This window comes from Leguminivora glycinivorella, chromosome 2 (genome assembly GCF_023078275.1).
Source record: "Leguminivora glycinivorella isolate SPB_JAAS2020 chromosome 2, LegGlyc_1.1, whole genome shotgun sequence".
NCBI lineage: Eukaryota > Metazoa > Arthropoda > Insecta > Lepidoptera > Tortricidae > Leguminivora > Leguminivora glycinivorella.
In genome coordinates, this window is record NC_062972.1 from 1,795,121 (window position 1) to 1,812,993 (window position 17,873).

At 40.4% G+C, this 17,873-nt stretch overlaps 1 protein-coding gene across 1 annotated transcript; it reads left to right on the forward strand.

Annotated features, from left to right (window-relative positions):
- Positions 1-427: 427 nt before the first annotated feature.
- LOC125240867 (carbonic anhydrase 7-like) lies at positions 428-17,729 on the forward strand. Its single transcript, XM_048149015.1, has 9 exons — positions 428-487; positions 1,503-1,634; positions 7,395-7,574; positions 9,250-9,376; positions 11,266-11,368; positions 13,838-13,962; positions 15,800-15,923; positions 16,709-16,884; positions 17,502-17,729. Exons 1-9 carry the CDS (start codon positions 454-456, stop codon positions 17,524-17,526), a joined length of 1,026 nt encoding a protein of 341 aa, XP_048004972.1. The 5' UTR covers positions 428-453; the 3' UTR covers positions 17,527-17,729.
- Positions 17,730-17,873: the final 144 nt, after the last annotated feature.

Here is a 17,873-nt window from a genome sequence, read left to right on the forward strand (position 1 = left end):
ACCTACTTTTATCAATTTTAAAGCAGTTAATTTGACTTTATTCAAGGTCAAATTACCCACTAGTGGATAAAATGCGTTTTTACCCGCTGATATTAAAGGACAAAACACGTGTTTCCGAGCTAGTGAGGGGAAAACTTATAACACCCCGTCGTTTTTGCGTCAGGGGTTAAAAAAAGTCCAGACCTTTTAACAAAAGGTAACGATGAGTACAATCGGAATTTCTTACTGACCCAACCCTCGGAAGTACGTATTAACCGCGCGTATTCTATATCACAGGACATCATATCGAGTCACACTGGATGTTTATAATTTAATTGTACTGTATACAAACATTAGGCGTGAGTTCTTCATACAAAAGCCTATAGAATAACCGTTCGTACATCATTGTGACTTCAGCTGGAGTGAAGTGAACTTGATTGAAAAAATAGTTTTTAAAGAAAATACGTTAAGAAAATGTTGTGGCTTTACATTTTCAGTTTAGCGATAAGTAAGTTTATATAAGTGTTAACAAGATGTTCTAGTGTTTGTAGTATAACTATTTAGGTATCACCAATCACCACCTTAATAATAGGTATCTGCATTTCATTCAATCAATCTGATTAGAATCCGGGAAAATAAACATAGACAATTTTATTAATCCATACTAATATTGTAAATGGGAAAGTGTGTGTGTCTGTTTGTTTGTCCGTCTTTCACGGCAAAACGGAGCGAAAAATTGACGTGACTTTTTTAAGTGGAGAGATAGGTACTTGAAGAGATTGCCATAGGCTACTTTTTGTCTCTTTCTAACAAAGGCTAGTAATGTATAAATATGACACGTTGGTCAATCATTTAACAGCAAATTAATATAATTTCAGTCTAAAAAATTATAATTTCGAATATTAAATTGAAATATGCATTAATTGATCCGTTAAAGCCGTAGAACTATTGACAGTTTACGCACTAGGTCCGAAGAATGACGGAAAGAAGTGTCGGATGACGGAGATCGGATGTATAGTGCGTAAATAGTTACGTTATGATGACGGATCTTATTATCACGAATTCGCATCGGATCCAAATCGGACGTAGTGCGAAACCGCTCTGACTAGGCCGATTCCACGACATTGGTCTAAGCGCGACAGCGGTGAGCGGCAGCCATACGTGCGAATGAAAAGTCCCATCGCTGTGTCTCGCTCCAATGTATGGCCGCCGCTCACCGCTGCCGCGCTTAGCCCAATGTCGTGGTTAATTCTTAGGGCCTATTTACACATTGCACGAACTCGTAAACGATTTAGATTACTTTCATTGCGGACTGTTAAATACGATTCATCACACCAATTAAATGCTTCAATGTAATGACAATCGTATTCTAGTTATCGCACAATTAATAACGCTTGTTGTTGTTTCTATGATTTTTAGCTTATAATATTTAATTCGGGTTACCTTTTGACTTGACAAATCGGCTTTGAGCGGATTTGGAATAAGGGAAAAATAGACATAAATATTATGATTATTATCTTCAGAAATAGTGGTAACAGCGAAGAGTTCCGGCAACGCCCGTAACAGCATTCCTATCAACAGACTCTACACCACATCTCGTCCCATCCTGCTGGCTGTAGAGCCCGAGAGAGCACGGACTGAATGGCGGTATGACAGTAAGTACTTGTTACTATTGTGTGACTACTATCTTCAGAAATAGCGAAGAGCGTAACAGAGAGTTGCCTATAGGCGAGAGAGCACGGACTGAATGGCGGTATGACAGTAAGTACATGTTACTATTGTGTGACTACTATCTTCAGAAACAGCGGAGAGTTCTGGCAACGCCCGTAACAGCATTCCTATCAACAGACTCTACACCACATCTCGTCCCATCCTGCTGGCTATAGAGCCCGAGAGAGCACGGACCGGTGTGACAGAATAGATGACCTATATTCAGAAATAGCGAAGAGTTCCGGCAACGCCCGTAACAGCATTCCTATCAACAGACTCTACACCACCACATCTCGTCCCATCCTGCTGGCTATAGAGCCCGAGAGAGCACGGACTGAATGGCGGTATGACAGTAAGTACATGTTACTATTGTGTGACTACTATCTTCAGAAACAGCGGAGAGTTCCAGCAACGACCGTAACAGTATCCCGATCAACAGGCTCTACACCACATCTCGTCCTATCCAGCAGGATAGAAAGTCTTTATAAGAAAGTCTCTATAGCCACACTGAGAGAAATTTGCATTGTGAATTTAACAAGTTCGACTTGTTGCGGTTTATCCGTTTGAATCAGCCAAACGTATGTTTAAAACAATATGTGTCAGGTTGTTTTTATAAAATAATAAATAAATAAAATAAAAATAGTGACAAGTAGCTTGTTGTTTGAACCAAAGAGCACGTAGGCGCTATTTTAACCAAAAAACTTGTTGAACGAACATGAAAACTGGTTGTATTTTCTCTCAGTGTAGAAAATCTTTATAAGAAAGTCTATAGCCAGCAGGCTATAGAGCCCGAGCGGGTACGTATCACAATGTCTAAAATTAAAAAACCTAACGTTAAATGACCTACGTTCAAAATACCTAAAACCAAAATACCTAATGATTTTAAATACCTAAGCAAGTTACACCAACGCACGAATTACCGAAATTTAAAATACCTATTGGACTAAATACCTAATGTTTGAAATACCAAAAACTATGTCACCTAAATTTTATGCACCAACATTTGAAATACCCTACGGTCAAAATACCTAAACTGATTAACCGGTCAAAATACCGAAGTAGTAGGGTAGGTTCCGCGAGCGTAAAAGAGGGTATATTGAAGTATTAATTTTAAGCATAGTATATCGATACCTTTGGGTTCAATTGGCGTAAAGGACAAAATGCAGGTTTTCAGGAGAAGCAAAAAACAACTTTTTTTTTAGAAAAATGTTTATATCTTTTTTGTTTTTTGACCTATATTTGTGACGTATATAGAAAAATATGTAGATTTTTAGTATCCTTCACCTAGTGTAGCAACCGTAGTGATAAACTAAACGGTTTAGAAGTTAGATGGTTGTAAAGGACACGTCAAAATGCTATGGACGTCCTTTACACCCACGATTTTTTTGAACAATTAGAGTCGATAGGGTCGTAAATGACGGTCTTAGATGATTTTTATACAAATTCGGGGCGTAAATGTAACCAGAATGGTACAAATGGCAACTGTTTTTAGCTTAGTTTACAATTGAGAAACTTGAAAAATGTATCAAAACGTAATTAATATGGCGTAGAATAGCCACATTAGTGTTACAGTGTATATTTATCTAAATATTTAGCAAAGACAAAGAACAAGACTATTTTATATCCAGTTATGCAATAAAGAAACAACATTTGCTTAAAAACTAAGTATCTCATATTTTGGAAAGTTATTATTTTAGTACTCGCCGCTGTCTCAATAAGTTACGCATTCAGTATTTAATTCTAGCAGGGAAACGCTTTCGTAGTTTAAGTAAATATAAAAACACTAATGGTAATCACGTAAATCTTTAATCAGCAACTGTGAATATATTAATACGACAGTAATTTTAAGTCTAAAGTAGAAAGAAGTTCTAAGAATAACTAAGAGTTAAGTACTTATTTATAAACGCAAGTTAGGACGCGTATACAAACTGTAGTCAAAACTACCTACTATGTTGATTCATATTTTTGATAATTTAAAACAGAAGATTGTTATTTAGTCTTAAACCTGTTAAATAAGAATAATCTTAATTATGAGTTCAATCCTAGAAATATTACAGTCAATGCTTTAAGTACCTGAGTACATAGCCAAGTCACCAAACGCTAACGCTCATTCGCTAGCGAAACGCACCTGTTATTGTCGCACTAAATGTTAGTATAGTCTACTGTTAAAGTTTACTGCCGGCGTAGCTGAATGGCAATCGTCGACGCCAGACGCCGACAAAAATGCAGTCTGGTGCAATACGCAAGAGCGATAAAGACAAGCGCTCACGATAATATCTATTTCGTAGCTAAGTATATATACTTAGCTACGAAATAGATATTATCGTGAGCGTTTGTGCATTTGGGCACGTACCCTGATAACCATAATGTTTTTTTTAATTACCTACATCTCGCCGCAGTATAATAATACTACGAAAGCGTTTCCCTGCTAGAATTAAAGACTGAATGCGTAACCTACTAACTATTCAGACTTGAACTTTGAATTTGTTGCCAAAGTATTAGATAGTTTTTAAGCAAATATTGTTTCTTTGTTACAAAACTGGATATAAAATAGTCTTGTTCTTTTTTGTTGCTAAGATAGCATAGATAAATAATACACTGCATTATACTAATGTAGCTATTCTATGCCATATTAAGTACGTTTTGATACATTTTTCCAGTTTTTAATTGTAAACTTAGCACAACATTTGTACCATTTCGGTTACAATTACGCCCCGACTTTGTATAAAAATCATCTAAGACCGTCATTTACGACCCTATCAAGTCATGGGTGTAAAGGACGTTATAACATTTGGACGTGTCCTTTACAACCATCTATCTTCTAAATCGTTTAGTTTATCACTACGGTTGCTACACTAGGTTAAAGATACTCGTAATCTGCATATTTTTCTTATACACGTCACAAATACAGGTCAAAAAAACAAAAAAAGTGGTTTATCTTTGTCTTGGAAACCTGCATTATATGTCCTTTACGACAATTGAACCCAAAGATATCGATTACAGTTGCGGATAAAATATTTTTAGTGCTGGGCGTAAAGGACGAAGAAAAAAAAACTTGTCCTTTACGCCCAACTTTATCACACTACTATAGAAAGTGATCCTTAGAAAGTAAGGGCTTAAAGGGCAACAATATATATAAAGGTGACTTACGACTATATTTTTATTTGTAGATTTCCTTTACGACACAAATAATAATTTATAATTAATGACTTGATATTTACGCCCCTTCAGAAAAGCTATTTTTGCAAGTCCATAGTAGAAAATCTTGGTCGTAAAGGCAACTTTTTAAGAGATATCGAAATTTTAACTACACAGATCGATAGCGCTTGAAATTCTGAACAAAACTGTATATATAACTCGTTTTGGCCAAAATGTCCTTTACGCCAATTGAACCCAGAGGTATCGAATTATAGTTACGCATAATTTATCTAGGCATATTTTTGTTTGTTCAAATATATGTTGTGCATAAAGGTTTTTCGTCTAGTGGTTTTTATGCATAACATTGTTAAGTCGAAATTTATCACGCAGAATTTTTATCATAGCTAATACTACTATATTGATGTTGCAGTTCTAACCTAACCTAACCGACATTCGTGCATTCTTAACAAAATATTTTATTTCTTGAGGTCGTAGTTCTAACCTAACCGACTCTCCTGACTGCATTTAGTATGGGCGGTTATTCTGATTTTAAGAAATATTCTAAATACAATTTTGCAAATCAATGTTATTCATAAAAAACAATCGGCGTAAAAAGTATTATGCGAACTCATTTTCGTACAAAGTAATATTAGTATTATTTTATATTATGTCAAATAAGTTTTCTGCCAAATTAACATTCGTTGAAAATCGATTATTCGAAGTCTGTTATGCGAAAATCGTTTCGGACAATTAAAGGTATGCCAAATAGAGGGAACCCGATTGGTTTAAATCCTATATTAGAGTAGGTTTAGATTAGGTTAGAACTCTGCCCTTACACAACAACGAACGGCTTTTAAAGTAGGTTTAGGTTAGGTTAGAACTGTGACCACGCGCAAAAACAGTTTACAGATTAGGTTTAGGTTAGGTTAGTACTGTGACCACACACAAAAACAAACAGTTTACAGAGTAGGTTTAGGTTAGGTTAGAACTGCGACCCTACAGAGCCCGAGCAGGCCTACGTCACTCGCTTGCGGTCGCGCGTTAAGTACCTACACCTACACGCTAGCCGTTCATTCGAATGAACAAGTGGCCGAGCGGCGCCACGCACCCGTCTGTGTAGTCGCGTGGCACGTACCTACTATTCTTCTGAGTTTTACATAGTAACTCATTGAAGCGTTTAGTAATAATAATCTGTGGCCCGAGAGAGCACCGGCTGAATGGCGGTATGACAGTAGGTAAGTATTGTGTGGCTATTATCTTCAGAAATAGCGGAGAGTTCCGGCAGCGCCTGTAACATCATCCCGATCAACAGTCTACCTCTACACCACCACCTAAGAACCAGATTATATAGTTACTACGTAAATTATAGTAGGTACTTGTTTTTTTATGCGATAGGGGGCAAACGAGCAGACAAGTCGGCTAATGGTAAGCGATGATGATTTAAGATGGGTTGACGCTCTATTGGTGTACTATTATGTGATATCTTCAGCAATTGCCGTCACAACGGATGGCGCTATTATAGTCAGTACCTACTTATTTGGACCCCAGGATCTCAACCTAAATTTAGCTCATAACCGTCTGATGATTATTTTTGGTATAAGTATACTTTGTATAAATATTTTGGAATCGGGTCAATTGAGAACACAGTGAACTTTTTCTAACTTCTAAAATGTCAGCAATGCCACAGAATATATAATAGTACAAGTACAGAAGGCTCACTGCTTTGATGTTTACGAAATGCCGCCTTTTTAAATACCTACAAAATTCTTACAAAGAAACGAGCCGCACGTGCGCGGCGTCCGGCGATAGGGTTACCTATGGATTAAAACGAATTAATACTCACATAAAATGTTATACTATTATATTCAAGTCTTGGGTACTTTCTAAGTATAATATACTGTATTTATATATTTTTGTTCAAGTTCCAACATTACAAGCCTTAAAACCGAAATAAATTACACATATGAAAGAAAAACTCATATGAGAGATAATTTCGACCTCGACAGCTGTGACCTGGGTGGCCGAGCGGATTAAGAGGCATTTCCCGCGATGGAAAGTACGCTGGTTCGATTCCAGCCTCAGGCACCAGAGGACTTGGTCACTTTTTCTTTCATATGTGTAATTTATTTCGGTTTTAATTTATATACATAGTAGTGTGACTACTTTAAGACAGCACAAGTTGAAGTATTTTCAATAGATTATAATTTAACTTGTGTTCATTAGAATTACAAGCCTTATTGAACTTTTTCGTGGGACTTAATTAGTAGTAGATCTGTGTAAGAATGTCCTATGGTATTTATTTTATTCATGATGTCTATTTAACTAAGTATTATTAGCCATTCGACACGCGGACATCGCATATGAACCTTAAAAAAACTCGCGACGTAAAGTAACAATAGAAAGTGCGAACGTACATTCCGTGAGAACGCGCGCCACCCCTGAGTAGGCCGCGAACTCGCGGCCGCCAGGATGTACTTGTAGCGCGGCGATAGAATCGCGGAGTGAGCCGCCCCTGGCAATGCGTAGAATACTTTCACATACTATATAAAATTATGTCATGTCTTCAGATGCGTCACACTGGCCAGGCCGCCTCTGCCGCGAAGGAGTAGGCAAGCGCCAGTCCCCTATCAACATCCGAACAGAGTCAGTAGTGCCTGATTCAGGCAAACAGTTCATCAAGTACGGCCCGCTGCGGTTACATGGGTACCAGAGTGTGCTGTGTTCTGGCGTCAACAACGGACGAACGAGTAAGCAATTCAAGTATTTTTAAAAACTTTGTTTCATTAGATGGGAGTCGGAGGGTTTCTGATTTCTCGACCTATTAGAAGTCTCGAGTTTCGAGAAATCTCGAGCCCAAAGTCTCGAGTCGTCTCGAGTCTCGAGTCTTTTTTTATAAATGGTAAAATTTTGATAAAACAATAAACAACAATATGATTAGTAGTTTTTATTGCACCACACTATCATAAAAAATGCGTAAGAGCAATAAAAATCTTATTTGAAATAAACATAAATCAAATTTTTACAAGAAAACTACAATTATAGTCTTGAAAATAATACCTAATCCTTTAACTTCCCCGCCTGTGCACGGGTTAAGTAAATTAAAATGTCATGTATTAAATCATAATGTCATTGAAATTAAACGTTTAAAATAACTTCTTCTTCTTCCTCGTTTCCTCATTGCCGAGGTTCGCGACCACAAGTAGCGTGTCTCCATTGAACGCGGTCATAAGCCATGTGGACTGCACAGTATACGCTGTCGCCACACGGTTTCTTCACACAGTCAGACCATCTCTTACGAGCCCCACCCCAAGAATGTTTACCATTAATTCGCCATATTATGCATTGGTGCTCTCATAATGTGTCCGAAAAATCTGAGGGTCGCTCTTGGCATATTTTAGAGAGCCGTGTGGTGATATTCAGTTCTTGCAAAATAGAGATGTTTGTTAGTTCTTCTAGCTTTTCAAGTTATACTCGTAGCAGTCTTCGCCAGCACCACATCTCAATAGCGTCAACCTTAGCCACATCAAAACTTTTCGGGGTCCCAGTCCATAAGTACATAAATATCGAGATTATTGAAATAATCGCACTTTATTTTGACGTCGGATTCCTCTGTTCTTCCAAATCTTGTCGAAGTTAGCCATAGCACTCTTCGCAGGTTATCAATGACCCAAGATACATAAACGCGCTGACTTTTTTGTAATGACGAATTGCTTTTAAATAACATGAGGCTGTCAAAACTAGCCAAAGTCGCTGCCAGCTTACGTTGGAATGAGAGGTTAGATCGCTTTATCTCGTTATAATTTATGACCGCCGTTCGACACCGTCCCCACCGCCTCGCGATGAGACCGGGCAGAAGGTAAAAAGTTGCATTTCACTTCAGGTCGTACTTTACATTCGGGCCTCGAGACGTCTCAAGTACCTGTCATTTTTTTCTCGTCTCGAATGAAGCCGAAAGTCTCGAGAAGTCTCGAGTTCGAGACTCTCGAGCAGAAACCCTAGCTCATGGGACGTACTGGCCGCCAAGAATTGGGAAAGCACTTAGACTCATTAGAACAGGGCATTAGAACAGAACAGAATGGGTAGTTTCTGACGCGGGAAATGAGAATGAGAGACTACGGCTACTTAGGTAAAGCCTGACCAGAAATACAATGGCACGCGCCAAATTTCATAAGAAATATTTTCTACATACGATACTGAACTGTCATCGCATACATTAGAATAACAGCGCCCGCCCTACGGCTAATAGGCTTTACGAAATGTTAGCACAGCAATTGCCTACTGGCTTTAAGATTAAAATGACAGGCTATACTTTATTGGGATCTTCGGCTTCGCTTTATTCCAATTTTTTCCATGTATATTATCTATAGCCTATAGTTCTCCGTCCTATCCTCTCCCGATTAACCCCGATATTATTGTTTGCAGTCCAATTCACAATGGATGGCGACGAAGCTATGCACCCGACATTGACCGGAGGTCCCCTGAGGTACCTGTATCGACTCGAGCAGTTGCACTTCCACTGGCTGTCTGAGCATGCCGTCAACGGTTACAAGTTAGTACTTTGCTACTCTCCTGGAGCAAGACCGTCTCGGAGAAATAATAGTACGAATTCACAGATATCAAGCGCGGATCCAGCTTCGTGCCCAGGGGGGGTCACGTGGTAAAGGCCCGGGGCCCCAGGGGGGGGTCACGTGGTCTATTTGTATGGCCAACTTAGGCTCCAGGGGGGGGGGTGCCCCCCTGGATCCGCGTATGACAGATATAGTTAGGAAGGAAGGAAATCGGACTTGCCGGGTGATTTGTATTGAATACGCCGGTCGCAAGTTCTTGAATCCACACACTTGTAGGTAGACGCTCCTATCAGGGGCGGCTCACTCCGCGATTCGCGAAAAGTTGAAATGAAATATTTATTTTTCAAGTAGGCATATTACAATGCGCATATGAACGTCAAATAAAGCTACGCCGGCTCTAACCCTACGCCTCAATAACCAACCCTACGCCTGAATAAGGCTTGTGATGTTTTTTTTTTTTATATATATATTATAGGACATTCTTACACAGATTGACTGAGTCCCACGGTAAGCTCAAGAAGGCTTGTGTTGCAGGTACTCAGACAACGATATATATAATATATAAATACTTATATACATAGAAAACATCCATGACTCAGGAACAAATATCTGTGCTCATCACACAAATAAATGCCCTTACCGGGATTCGAACCCGGGACCGCGGCGTAGCAGGCAGGGTCACTACCGACTGCGCCAGACCGGTCGTCGTAGTAGTATAACATTTTTTCTGAGTATTAATTAGTTTTAATCCACAGGCAACCCTAAAGACGATCGCGGCGCACGTGCGGCTCGTTTCTTTGTTAGAATTTTGTAGGCATTTTAAAAGGCGGCATTTCGTAAACATCAAAGCAGTGGGCCTTCTGTACTTGTACTATTATATATTCTGTCCTATTGGGCTATTGTGCAGTACACTCGCATCATTTCCATGTCTGTGTACATGCGAACGACCAGTGAGTCGTGTCATCAGGTCATCACTCACGCACTCAACGACAAAAAAAGTTCACCGCGCCCTTACGGGAGCGCGACTCCACACAGCCACCGCAGCGGAGACGCTTTTATGTGGTCTTTCACACCCAGCTACCCAAGCATGCGGGTTATGATGTGTCAATCATATCCATTCGTTCAAACTATGCTCAATGAGCTAACAATTGCGACACACCCGCTCGCGGATTGTCCGCTCTCTAGTACTAAATGCTACTTGAGAATTTTACAAGACTCACTCTTTCACAAGTTTCAAAGGAAACATCGGCTCTCGTTTTTTGCACCTTTTTCCACTACCATAAATTAAATAGTAGGGATGTACCGACTAGTCGCCGACTAGTCGGGAAAGCCGACTATCCGGCCACATTTGTAGTCGGCGATTAGTTGGCGACTAGTCGGCAAAACAGGCCGATTAGTCGGCACTTTATAAGTCATAGAATAACAACAGTACAAAAATAAATTAACAGCTGATATAATTGTATTATGTACCGATTCGTTATACCTTTGTTAGTCAAAAGAACAAATATCTGTGATCATCACAGAAATAAATATCCTACCTAAGACTACCGGGTTTCATAGGCAGGATGACTATCCTAGTCTACCCTACCCACTAAGCCAAACCGGTTGTTAAAAATGGAAAATGTGTAAATATTCTCATAGACCTTTGAAAAATTGAACCTGTAAAAAAATTAAAAGCGCAAACGAAGGACCAAAAATGTAATTCAAAAATTCTGATGAATTTAGTCGAAAATTATGTTCTGGCCGACTAGCCGACTAGTCGGCCGACTAATCGGCCACCCAAGCGCCAACTAATCGGTAGTCGGCCTAGTCGGCCAAATCAATAGTCGGTACATCCCTATTAAATAGTCATCACTTACCTACTCCACAGGTATCCAATGGAGATCCACTTTGTCCACATCCGGGCCGATCTGACTATTGGCGAGGCTCTGCGGAAGAGAGACGGCATCGCCATCATTGCTGTATTTGGTAATGTAAGTTAGAATTGCCTGATGTTACTGAAGGTAGTAAGGTAGGTATATAATGCAGAATTTTTCGCAGAATTAGGGACTATCAGCTGCAAAAGTGCATGGAGAAATTATGAATGAATTCATTGATAAATTCACCACCCACTTTTGCAGCTGATGATAGTACATTATGCTACATAGGTATCTGATAAAAATACCTTAAAAATAAGTAAGTAGCTTGGTCAACGAACGATCCTAGATGGAATGGCCGAAAGCAGAAAGTTTCACTACGGGATGTTGTTAGGGGTAGTCAGGAGACATACATACTAAAAGTCCTCGGACTTTGGACGTGAGCTCGAAGAGGGGGGGATGAAAAAAGGTCCCATTTTTTGGTTTTTTGCTCATATTTCAAAAACTTTGCGTCATACGAAATTTTGGTTTACTACACTTTGAAAGCTTATAAAATTCTCTATAACTTTGATCTAGAAACTTTTTTCTATTCTCAACTATTATCTAGGTATGAGCTCTTAAAAACTGTTAATTTTTTTAAAATCGTTTTCCCCCCCACTTTTTGCTTCATACATTGCTCCATATCTTGAAAAATATTTATCTTAGACAAAAGTTTTCTTGAAAAATCTTGTAGATCATTCAAATACCTTTCATAATATGTGTACATATGCTTCTGGGTCATGTACCGTTGAATAATTATACGACTTTAAAACGAAATAAAACAACAAATGTATGTGACAAACGTGTAAAATATGTATTTCAAGAACATGATTGTATTACGATTCTGTATAAATGCATTCACACAACAGGTAACAATACAATTAGTTGTACATAAAGGCCTTCTCACACCCACATCTACCACTACTACAATCTGTAGTGCACCGGCAAAATATTAACTTCAGTATTTCTTCCGGAGCAGCTGGTACTTTGGTTTGCACAGGAATCAGTAAGTTGCTTTCGTTCCGTGCCCATCCCCATTTATCATCCTCCTTGCGTTATCCCGGCATTTGCCACGGCTCATGGGAGCCTGGGGTTCACTTTGACAACTAATCCCAAGATTTGGCGTAGGCACTAGTTTTACGAAAGCGACTGCCATCTGACTTTCCAACCCGAAGGGTAACTAGGACTCATTGGAATTAGTCCGGTTTCCTCACGATGTTTTCCTTCACCGAAAAGCGACTGGCAAATATCAAATGACATTTCGCACATAAGTTCAGAAAAAAGTCATTGTACAACCAAAATTTCATATGACGCATAGTTTTTGAAATATGAGCAAAAAACCAAAAAATGGGACCTTTTTTCATCCCCCCTTCTTCGAGCTCACGTCCAAAGTCCGAGGACTTTTAGTATGTATGTCTCCTGACTACCCCAAACAACATCCCGTAGTGAAACTTTCTGCTTTCGGCCATTCCACCTAGACCCCCATTTTGAGCATTCATTGACTGATCTTTATGTAGTATTCACGAACGAATTAATGAAGTAGACCCCTCTACTTACCAGAGGGAGCTACAAGCCGTTTGACAGATTGCAAATAATTCTATCATATCATGTTGTGTCGCCTAGGCGTTTCGGCATCAGCCGCGATTGCAGGGGGCAAGCGCTGGTTTGATTCCAGCACAAGGCACTGGAGGCCTTGGTTAGCCTTGTTTTTAGGGTTCCGTACCAAAAAGGTACAACAGGAACCCTTATGGTGCGACTCTGTCCGTCTGTCTGTCCGTCTGTCACATTCCTAAATATTTTTTCTTTCCTAAATAGCTGGGCTCACACGGCGCGAGGCACACCCCGAGGCAATGTGCTTACACGGCAAACGTTGAATGTAGATGTGCCTCAGCTAAGGCAGGTTGCTCGGCCGAGAAAAGGCGCACACTGCCTCGGCCGAGGCACGCCTATACAGCTAGGATGATTCATGAGTCGTGAGCAGGAGTGAACAGGGTACTGGGGAGGGTCACGCTGAGCAACTTTCATAATGGGGCTGGGGCAACACTGAATTGTGATTATTTTTCTTAACTATATGACTTAATTGATAAGTACTTAATTGATAGCTAATTATCAATTACGTTCTAATTATGACTTAATTGATGATTAACTATCAATTAAGTCATAGTTAAGAAAAAAAATATATCACAATTTAGTGTTGCCCCATTATGAAAGTTGCTCAGTGTGACCCTCCCCAAGTCCCCAGTACCCTGTTCACTCCAGGGTGGCTAGCCGAATGGCACAATCGCTCACGAAACGCTCACGAAACGAAGCGCTAGTAGATATCTATCTCTATCGCGCTTGCGTATTGGCGCGACAGAGCCAGCGGCGTATCGCTTTCGTTTGGCGTCGGAGAAATGCCATTCGGCTACGGGGCCTGCTCACGACTCATGAATCATCCTGTATATCACGCTTGCCTCGTGAGGAAATTGCCTCGCGGCATGCCTCGCTCTGTGTGGACCGGGCTAATCACATTCATCTCAGCTTATAATTCATGAACTGTTTGAACAGATAAAGTCGGAGATAGAGAACGACGAGAACTTCATAGCGGGTGAGATGATTGAGGAAGTGATGCGACAACTGCCGCAGCTGACCCGGCTCGGGGACCGGCTCAGCGGGATCGTCATGAATATGTCGTGAGTTGGCCTTAGTACCATACCCTTAAATGGACATTTTTTTTATGGGATAGGAGGCAAACGAGGGGATAAGGTCGCCTGGTGGTAAGCGATCACTGCCGCCCATGGACACCTAATCTAGAGCAGAGCCCAACTGGGGTAGTACCTCCGCCTTACAGAAGACCGCAGCCAAATAGCACTAGACCCTACTCATAGTGTTGTGTTCCTGCCGGTGAGTAAGGCTGCCAGAGCTCAACGAGGGTGCGGTGTGCTGATGACGGGAGGACTTACGGAACTAACTTGTTCCGTCTATTGTCCTTTGAGTCGTCGGCAACCCGATAACACAGCAAAAGGAGTGTACAAGTTTCTAATAGGGTGGCAACGCGCTTGTGACACTGTTTGAGTTGCAGGCGTCCATAGGTTACGGTGACCGCTTTACATCAGGCGGGCCGTATGCTTGTTTGCCACCGACGTAGTATTAAAAAAAAAAAAAAAACACCTGAAACACCAGAAGTGTCGGAGGTGCGTTGCCGGCCTTTAAGATGGGTGTACGCTCTTTTCTTGAATGTTCGTCCTGTGGAACCCTTTGACCCTCTTTTTGTCGAATTAGAATCATTAGAACTATCGAGCGCCGAGGAGGTTTGAACTCACGACCATGAACATTTTCTGATTTTTCTGTCAAATTATGGACCAAAATTATATAATTTTTTATATAATACATATTACTTTATGTATTTTCTTGGAAATGTCCGCATACCAGTGGCGAAGCGTCGATACAACTCGATTCCCAACGGGTTCCCTAAAATTCTCTAGTATCTGTAGAAGTCCATACAAAACAGATTCCAAAAACCCCTCCGGCTTTACCAACGAACATTTTCACGCCCCGCCACTGCCGCATACTTAATGATATGCTACTTCAGTCAACTTCAGTAGTTCAAAAAGTAGGGACTGAGGTACGCACGTGTCACGTATGATAATGTTTCCGTGAAAATTGGGTGGTAAAGGCACATTTTTCACTACACATCTCGTCATTACTTTAAAAAAAACTTGTATCTTCGTCTATCAATGAAAAGAAAATTGTAGTAAGTATGTATGGGATGCATATAGACTTACTGCGTTTTAACTTTGAGAAGCAGGTGAGATACGAGATTTTTTAAAAGTAGTGACGATCTGTAATGCCAGCTAACACCTAACATGTACAACACTAGATATACACCTAACCAACCTATACCTTATGTGCATTTTACTGCCTACCAGTGGCGTAGCGTCGATACAATTCGATTCCCAACGGGTTCCCTAAAATTGTGCAGTATCTGTAGAAGTTCATACAAAACAGATCCCAAAAACCCTTTCGGCTTTACCAACAAAAATTTTCACGCGTCGCCACTGCTGCCTACTGTGATGTAAGTAAATTGATTTTCAATTACGCTTAACGCAAGTATCCCGTCAAAAATTGACTAAATAGGATAATTCATTCCCAAAGTAGACGGAATTGTTTCAAATTAGTTCAAGGTAAAAGGCAATATTTAGTACCTAAATGTCCAAATCATTAAAACCGGGAAATATGCCTATTTGACCAGCGATTTTTTCTGAGAATCCGCTATGCTAGCACGCTAATTTAAGAACTACTAAAAATAAATAGAGCCAATGATAAAGATAGATCATGTACAGTCAACCAATTGGAACCCTAGGCCACTGTAGAACTATGTCATAGTCACGTTTTAAATCAGATTGTAAGAAATCTCTTACTGCTTGTCATATTGACATGGTTGTAGAGTGGCCTAGGTTCCAATTGGTTGACTGTACAAGGGACCATCTTTCTTCAAAATATAAAGTATATTTCCTATACTATCCACAGGAGGCTACTGACAGGGAGCCAGCAGTCATATGTGACCTACTCCGGGTCTCTGACGTCACCGGAGTGCAACGAGGTGGTCACCTGGATCATACTGGACAACCCGATCTACATGACGTACGGACAGGTACTTACTGGTAGTTTATATACCTCCTTGTCACCAGAGGAACCATCCGAACCATAAGGTAAAGCAGCTGAATTGTCACATCCTCTGCTTTACCTTATGGTTCGGGCTTTGAGCTTCGCGGCCTTTTTTATACCACGTTGCCTGATGGAAAGCGGTGACCGTAACCTATGGACGCCTGCAACTTGGAAAAGCCTGATTGTATTGAACCCCTGGGGATGAGGATTCGAACGAGAAACAGAGAACATAATTGAGGGTGTGGTTGCCCCAAATATCTATGACGAAGAATAGATAGTTTACATTTACACCTGGCCAATGTAAATCTTTTTTTAATGGATATTGTTTCAATTTTCAATGGACATGATCAGTTCATTATTTCGAGTATTTTGTCATACCAGTTTTTTGATAACGAATAGCTTGTTCGCTGTTCTTACTGTTAAGTCACACCTCGGACACTGGCGATCAAATATATGAGAGGCGCGTTCCTAGCACACAATCTAAGCTCGTGTAGGTGAAAGAGTACTATGCTTGTATGAGTGAAATATTACAGGTTGACTGTTCGCGTTTTTGACAGGCGGTAACTGTGAGGTAACCGAGAGGGGGTGGGCGGCACTTTCAGCGGGGAGCGGGAATGGCCATACTATACGATAGTACTCTTTATTATACTGTGGTTAAGTATAACATGACGTACGTAATATCTAATGCGTCATATCTTGTCCTGCTACCATATTTCGCTTACCTTCAACCTTCCCCTCTGTAACATCCAGCTAACGCCATCTCTTTTTCAGTACAAAGACTTCCTAGACCTAGCCCAGACCCGGTACAACTTCCGGCGCCTCCAAGACACTAACGTGACTGTGTACCGGCCGGCCACGAAATACCCACAGCCCATGATCTTCGGAGTCTTCTCCAATATGGTCGGTTATGTCTCCAACTTCTTCAAAATGTTCAGGAGTATGAATAGGTAAGGAGTAGATATTAGCATGCGCGGATCCAGGGGGGGGGAGGTCATGGGGTCATGACCCCCCCTGGAGCCTAGGTTGGCCATACAAATAGACCACGTGACCCCCCCTCTGGGACCTGGGCCTTTACCACGTGACCCCCCCCCCCCCTGGGCACGAAGCTGGATCCGCGCTTGGATATTAGTCCAAAATCACTGTATATCGATCAGTGTTCAGACAGCCAATGAACTTCAGTAACCTACAGTGTTCAGTGTTATATGTATTTTTATTGTAAGAGCTAGTGGTCTAGTGGTAAGAGCGTGCGACTTTCAATCCGGAGGTCGCGGGTTCGAACCTCGGCTCATACCAATGAGTTTTTCGGAACTTATGTGCGAAATGCCATTTGACATTTGCCAGTCGCTTTTCAGTGAAGGAAAACATCGTGAGGAAACCGGACTAATTCCAATAAGGCCTAGTTACCATTTGGGTTGGAAGGTCAGATGGCAGCCGCTTTCGTAAAACTAGTGCCTACGCCAAATCTTGGGATGACAAGGACGATGATGATGATGATGTTTTTTTTATTTATTTATTTATATTGAACTTAGCTCCCATTATCATTATATTATGATTTTTTTTTCAGGGTGGTAAAGAATGACTCGCAATAATTTCTAAGATACAGAAATACATCGGAGAAATGCCAATAACATAACTAGTGGAAGAAATTCCGCAGGACCCAAAGATTTTTGTGTAAATAGAGTGATCATTAAAAAAGTGTAACTATACCTAGTCTTAGAGCCCAGGGTCCATTTTCTGATATTTTCTTCATTTCGCTCGATTTTAAATTCTCTAGGGGTACTAGGAGGTTTACAATAATTAGTTCATATTTTTTAAGTAAAATTTTTGTAAATAAATGATTAAATACAAAAATCATCTCTTTCTATTTTCCTCCTATATTTGTTGCTCTTACCTCCCCCTAATCCAGGGATTTAAGTACGATGGGGGATTATGGTTT

Excerpts from the sequence above, each read along its gene's own strand:
- LOC125240867 (XM_048149015.1), top strand. The coding sequence starts at position 454 with ATGTTGTGGCTTTACATTTTCAGTTTAGCGATAA. Across the intron at positions 488-1,502 it reads CATTTTCAGTTTAGCGATAA|AAATAGTGGTAACAGCGAAG; the intron begins GTAAGTTTATAT and ends TATTATCTTCAG. Across the intron at positions 7,575-9,249 it reads CGTCAACAACGGACGAACGA|TCCAATTCACAATGGATGGC; the intron begins GTAAGCAATTCA and ends TATTGTTTGCAG.